The sequence below is a fragment of the Taurulus bubalis genome (genome assembly GCF_910589615.1).
Source record: "Taurulus bubalis genome assembly, chromosome: 7".
Classification (NCBI taxonomy): Eukaryota; Metazoa; Chordata; class Actinopteri; order Perciformes; family Cottidae; genus Taurulus; species Taurulus bubalis.
Genome location: NC_136595.1, coordinates 4,457,775 through 4,465,192, shown reverse-complemented (window position 1 = coordinate 4,465,192; position 7,418 = coordinate 4,457,775). Strand labels below are relative to the sequence as shown.

Below are 7,418 nucleotides of genomic sequence, written 5' to 3'. Positions count from 1 at the left end.
CACTCTCCTGTACTCTGTCTTTATCAGTATTGTAAATAATATGCAGATATACAAAATCTTCAAAGCTTCCCGGTGGGCAAAATAAACTCTGTGTTGCTCCCTGACAGCATGCTAATATATTCACTGACTGTACACACACTTGTTAACGTTGTGTACAATGGACGACCACGATAATGTTATTCAGAGGTAAAACACTTTCTAAAGCCCGACAAGCGCATTACTAGCCATCTGTATTCAAGTGCCACAAAGACCTATAATGCTATAAACTGTCCGTGTAGATGAACAAAGGGACTACATACCTCTGTTCATCTAATGTGATGACATATTTGTTTGCTCCTAGATTCAGGCACTGTTTGCTGTTGAGTATTTCCTGTCAAGAAACAAAACGATATCAGTCAGTGATGGTTGGGCTTTGAGTCGATGGACTTGTGTCCTTACAGAAGTCTTAACGTGTTAATATCTGCTTAACTGTGTTGCTGTAAAAGTAGTAATAGGTCGAGATGAAATCAAGTATAAAGTCGATGAATATTCTCTGTAGTTGTACCATCGCTCCTCCATGTGTGCTGGGAGAGTGAAGACAGCAGTGGGCTGTGCAGAGCGAACATTCATCACATGAAGGGGCTCTTTATTCATAAAAACAAGGTTTTGTATTTACCGTTCTACTGTATTTCCAAAGCATGCTTTGAGAATAATTAAAGCCCAACTAAATTTTGAATGCAAACATTTCAATTCCCGCTGGCCATTTTAGGATAAGTGCGATACCAATGAAATCAACTGTATCTTCTCAGTGTCAAACCCTCACCTGATGTATGTGGGTTGGAATAAGGTTTTGAGCTTGATAAATGATGTTCAGAATTCATTTCTTTATCTGTAATCATTTGTATATCACCCTTTGTAAAAAAAAAACTCTGCATTGAATTTCTAGTTTATAAATCAATGTTGGCCATCATGTTTGCAGAATTAATTTCAGACATGCTAAGCCTTGTTAGTAGCCGAACAAAAAGGTTGAGAAATGCATCACATTCATTCAATTTGTAAAGTGTTTTGACTAAATGTGCAGGGGAAAATGTGGTCCCTGCGCGGGCACAAACGGTTTCTTTCTTTAGGTCAAAAACTCACGTAGATGATAGCTTATTACATTCTCTGTCCCGAGTCACAATACGTTGTGCACATGTATGAATAATGATGTGAATAGTTCCAATATAAGCGCAGCTGCTGTGGATGACTATCTGGCTCTTTCCATACCATAGTGGATCAAACGGTTGTATCTAGGAGAGGAATTGAAGCCATGGGAGTCAACTGAAATAGTGGATGAATTATTATGTTCGGTTCACTACTTGTTTACGAATGGGAATATAAAACCACAGAGTTTAAAATGACTTCTGAACATAATTTCACAAAGTCAAAATCTTCTTGTCCCTTATTTGAGCCCGTGACCGCTGGCTTGAAATGGGGATTTGTAAACTTTCTTTGTTTGATACTTAAAAAGACAGTTTTTCGGGTGAAGAATTACTTAAGCAGACCCTAAAAAGAAAATCAAGATGAAAGGACGAGAATTGTGTGAAAGAGACGGAAGGGAGGTTTGTCTCCATGTTTAAAGGTCAAAGGAGAGCACTGAAGTTTGTCCATCGTTACTGTCGGCGGCCTTGTTCATGTCTGGCTGGAGATGCAGATTTTCCAATTCACAAACTAAATATGTAATTATTCTGGATGGCTTAAATTAATTAATCAACAAAAATGTGGCTGCATCCATCTTCCAAGCTGGAAATCCGATCACTTATCAGACGTTTTGTGGACATGAGTTATCAAGGTGATGTCTTGTCACCTGATCATAATGGCGGCGAGGACCAAGCCCGTCAGGCATGAACAAGGCCACAGAGGAGTTATGGCGCCATGTGAAATAGGCAAAGCAACTGAAGTGTGTCATATAAATGTTTTCATCCAATAAAAAGTGATGTGTTTCATTAAACCCGCTGTGATGACTTTCCTTCATACAGGTGCAGGTGAGACACTATTAAAACTACAGAAGAGAGATGTGAAAGAAAATATGACATCAACATGCTTTTTATTACGTTTCTGTTGGGACACCTTGGCCCAGTCTCATGACCTCACTCAGACTCACAGTGAGGGTTTAGTTCTGTCCCCTCCGCTGTTTATGAACTCTTTCCTTAAGTCAGCATTAGATGCAGACTTTGCCCACAATTCATTGCAATGTGACGTTAAACACGGGGTAATCAGTGGAAGCATGAAGACGTAAAAAAAAGAGAAGGTAAACACAAAGGACCACATGAGTGTTCAGCCTGGTATATTACATGTAGTCTGAAACATGAAGGATTAAAGATGGAACATGAAAACACAAGAAATCAGAGGATATTTATTTATTTATTCATCAAATATTTCATTTTGTTATTGAAGCTGCTTTGACAAAAACGTAAATAGATTTGAGATTACCTTTCATCTCGTGAGGAAAGAGTCTGAAAGACATTCAAGTTAGGGAGTAAAAAGCATAAAATAAATTAGGACATCCTATTTTAACATTGTCATGGAAATGTGATATGTGGCAGCAAAGTGCTGGCCCTTTAGTGTTTACACCATTTCAAGCTCTACAGCCACTGACCAGGTGACGTCAGTGAGGCCCTGAGGGTTCAGGGTTGGGGGCCGTAGTTCATCGTCTTTATGTTCAGATTGAACATTGACAGTTTTAGGAGGTGAAATATATACAAAAGAACCTCTATGAATGAGTGAAGCTGTAACTAGCGATGTTACGCTCAAAGCAGACGAGTCAATGTTTCAACACCATTGAAACAGTGTGCTGGTTTTTAGTACCGGATGTTCTACTTCATCCGTTTTAAAACAAAGCTTTACTCTTTTATAAATCAAGCTTTAGTGGTAATGTTCCTTATGAGGTATTGGTTTTGAAGGATAGGTTTTTAAAGTCTATTAAAAACAGGTCAGGAGCCCATATGAACACGGAAATAAGTTTTGATCGCTGCAACAATGTATTCATAACAAAGCCAGGAAAAGAAGGCAAGAAAGAACATTTAATAAGTATTTATTAAGACAATCATCGGGATAAAATTGTTAATTGCAATTATGTTTACCAGGATAACCATGGCATAAAATCCCCACATCGTCCCATGCCGAACCACACGATGCCCAGCAGATGTTGCCATCTTGATGGCATCAGACGCTTCGAAACAATGAAGGACTTTCAGCACAGCCGTCTCTGGTTCACAGCTGCAGAAAGTCTAGTTTTCTTCATCTCTTTATGTGAGCGCACAACTTGACACCGTTTAGATGTTTGCACTATCCGGCAGTGTTGTAGTCAAGACCACCTAATTATAAATTTATAATAATAATAAAATAATCAAAAAAGGCATTTCAGGGGTGAATTTTATGTGTGGAAATTTACTATGAGCCATCACACTAATGTTAACAAATAAATCAGACAATGTACAGAAGCAATTTTGGTCGCAACCAGTCATGAAATACAATCTAGAGTGCTCCTTCTCTGAGACCGATAAAATTCAGTCGATACGAGAACTTCTAAAAAAGGTCTTGACACTGTACGAGACGCAGAGGAGTAGAACACTGCTACTTGTGATTTTTTGGACTTCAACTTCAGGAACTAACCAAAATAAAAAGGAAAACAAAAATAAATGTTAATCAACACAAACTGAACATTCAGTGAATAAATAAGTGAATATTGACTTCACATTCAGCCTGAACACATCTTAACTATTTACATAGAGCAAGTGCTGAAATGACTGATACATCCATGACAATACAATTGTGACATCCTTTGATTCTTAAACAAGATAATTAGTTGACTTTACTTCATTTCAAAACAAAACAAATTGTTTTTACTGGAAAAATATGCTAATTTAACATCTCTTCCCACTCTGGTAATTTGTCATTTATGACAATATGTTGTATATCAATCATGATTCATTGAAGTAATTTGCTACATCAATTGATAATGATAAAGACATCAGCCTTATTTGACTGCATACTTTCAGCTGTATGAAAAATACAGCCAATGCAAAACCATTTCCCGCCGGTAACATCAGCATCAACCCTCGCACACAAAAATACATATTTCATGTGTGAGGTCCCTGACACTGAGGCTCCTGAGGCCCCACCAGCGTCTGGGTCTGATTCAGCTGAATCACCGCCTGACAACTGTCCGATAAAAAAAAAAAGTCCCAGAAAAAGAGGAAAGTCTCTAACAGAAGTGGAGTCAGAGCGTTTGACCTTTGACCTCTGCAATGTCGCTTTGCAGCTGCTCGCCCGCCAATCGCAGGTCCTCCCTCCATCGCAACAGTCGACCTCGCGCCTCCTGCAGCCGCTCGTTCAGCCCCAGATACTGTTTACACTGCTGGAACCGCTCGCTCTCCGAGGGCCGGTGCGAATCTGATGAGGGAACGAGAGAACCGGACAGTAAACTACAGGAGAACCGGACAGAAAACTACAGGAGAACCGGACAGTAAACTACAGGAGAACCGGACAGTAAACTACAGGAGAACCGGACAGGAGAATGCTTCATAAACTACAGAAAAAACTGTCAGTAATCAGGCTGTAATCAACTGGTCTCCACAAGTGTCCTGACCCAACCTGGTTCTCTCGTTGTTTACCGACTGGTTCTCCTGTAGTAAAAGACAGAATAAGTAGGATTTGACAGTTGTAGTTTGTAAAGTTGGCCCCGTTCTTCCTGCCTTAACACCAACCAGCTATTTTTAGAGATCTTCAGTCTAGCTTGAAAACACCGGAAATTATGAGGAGGAGGAGGAAGAAGAAGAGACGAGTCGTGCAACAAGGGAGACATCCCCACCTCAGACCTTCATTTTAAAGTAACGTCATTTAAATATAAAGTATGGCCCAGCTGATCAGCTGTTTATTGTTTAGTTATAGTGCAGTATTTTATGATCTTTACTGTTATATATTATTATTGTCACATTATTATTATTGTCACATAATGGGGCATTATGTGACAATAATAATCGGGTCTAACATTTTTTATTCAACACGCCATCCATCTGCCCGCTTATCCGGGGTCGGGTCGTGGTTAACACTTGCGCGCATATATATATATATATATATATATATATATATATATATATATATATATATACACACACACACACACACACACACACTTCATTTGTTTACGTGCACAGAAAACACTTCTGCAAAGTTTACACCCTTGTTTCCTCCTTCATAGCTCCTCCGGCAAGCCTCCTCGCTCCTCGATATATAATCCTACTCATGGTGCCTGACAGGAGGCCAGTAAACAATGCATGTTTCAGAGTGTTGCCCACAGACTGTAAACAAGAAGTGTTGAGTGGCCTCACCTTGCCCAGTCTTCTCCAGGATGCTGAAGACCGGGTCGTTGGGAGCGGCTCCGTTGATGTCCTCCAGGATCTGGTCCACAGTGGGGGGCTCGGGCCGGCTGGGCAGAACCACCCTCTTCTTATTTTTAGAGCCAATATTCATTCTGCTGCAGGCCAAGCTCCACCTTCTGCAAACAAACACGTTTGGGTCAAGATTTGCATTAATGACAAAAGACAGCTGCAGAACATTGTATAAGTAATGTTAGGCTACCCCAGTGTATTACCAGTGCACTAACCCTATTACCAATGTAGCCACAGACATACAAGTCCACAGACCTACACGTGGAAGCGTCCCCCATATGAATGTATTCAATAAGACTAAATTGTGTGTCGTTTCCTAGCTGGAGCATTAAAGGTTTGTTACAGTTCCGCACAGCTGTTTCTCTACGATGACGATGCTAACGCTAGCTAGCTAGCTAACGCTAAACCGTTCTGGACCGAGGAGATAATTCATTGCAGAACGGTGAAATGTTTGAATGATCAATTTGTGCCAAAGGACCGAAGAGTTCACGACATCTTCGCATAACAGACAAAGACAGTGCTGTGTTCGTCACTAAGCAGCTCGAGTGTAATTTCCATAACTGTTAAACGGAATTGGGCATTTCGTTTGAAGAAGCCAGAAGGATGACGTCAGCATTGAGTCGGTGCTTACCGGTGTTTATTTGTCTTGTTGAAAGACAGCGGGAGACCGAGCGCCTTGCACCGGGCGGAAAGACCGGTGGTTAATGGGCTGAAAGCTGCTGAAAGTACAGAAATTGTTTGGGGAAAACGTCCCAAGCCAGACCCCTGACGTCAGCACGTCAACGTGTTTACTTGCCACGTCAGCACGTCGACAGTGACTACATAGGCCACGCCCTCTAACAACGTCATAAGAGGTGGATTCGTGTTTGATTAAAAAGCTATTACTAATACTTTACTATAATTTAAGTATTTGATGCGTTTCACTAATACCCAGAATATATAAGACACGTACACGACATGCATTTTAAAATATAGCATATGTACATTACTTCGTTTTTATGGCCATGAATCCAATTTAAATAAAAGTATAGTATACACTATATAATATGCCTGCACAAACTAATGGCATTCCCAGCAGCCTCAGATGTTCCTGCTAATTTGTAACAGTAAGCATTTAGCTCAAAGAACCGCTGTATTTAAGAGGTCTTGTTTTGCAGTATTTCATGCGACAAAGAGGGCACACTTTTTGTTTTATTCAGTTTATTTCTTATCATAGTGTCATTGTCACTATTTGTGTATAAATAATACAAACACTAATGAAAACTAAATAAGGACACACAGTGTGATGCAAAGCACCCGAAGACTGGCCCAGAGAAAAATGTCCGATTGCAGAGCTGCAGCTCCTTCAAATGTTGAAGTGCACCATCTTTCCAGGAAAAGGAAACTACAGTTTCAAATTGTGTTATAAAATAAAACCTTAAACACACAAATAAACTATGGAAAGGGGAAAAAAGATACTTCCCGTCTGCAGGTGTAAAAATCTCAGCCGCAGTGTCCACACCTGCAGGTCTAAAGTGCTGTCACTTCATCGGTATTGCAGGTCGGCAGGTAAAGAACTGCTCCACCTGGTGGAGAATCTGCAGAATGCTAAAGGAGAGCTCATGAGTTTGAGTTATGTGCCAGTTTCTGGTCCTTTGCATTATTCATCAATAAATAATAAATCAATAAAAATGAAAACAGCAATAAGAAACTACGTATTAAAAATCTCTCTGTTTTCAGAGTCGATCTGAGTTTTTGATGTTTCAGACTTGTGTATAAATATAACATATTTGATGTAAAAAAAAAAAGAGGAAATCCCATCTCTCTGACATGTGATATTCTTCTGTGGGATCTGTGAGGATGGCGCTCCTCTTCTTCCCTGAGGGTCCTCTTCCACGCTGCTATCTGAAGGGCTGGAGAGAAAAAAACGGTAAAGCTGCTGCTGAAGTAATTTAATACACACTGGTATACTGCATTATTTATTGGGTTCATGATTTCATAATCACTGCAAAAATACCAATTATCTGT

The 7,418-nt window shown here is 40.0% G+C and overlaps 1 protein-coding gene across 1 annotated transcript; it reads right to left on the bottom strand.

The window, feature by feature from the left end:
• Window positions 1-4,240: 4,240 nt before the first annotated feature.
• cUnh19orf25 (chromosome Un C19orf25 homolog) lies at window positions 4,241-5,493 on the bottom strand (the record flags this gene model as incomplete). Its single annotated transcript, XM_079220471.1, has 2 exons — window positions 4,241-4,413; window positions 5,352-5,493. 2 exons carry the CDS (start codon window positions 5,491-5,493, stop codon window positions 4,241-4,243), a joined length of 315 nt encoding a protein of 104 aa, XP_079076597.1.
• Between the last annotated feature and the right edge of the window lie 1,925 nt (window positions 5,494-7,418).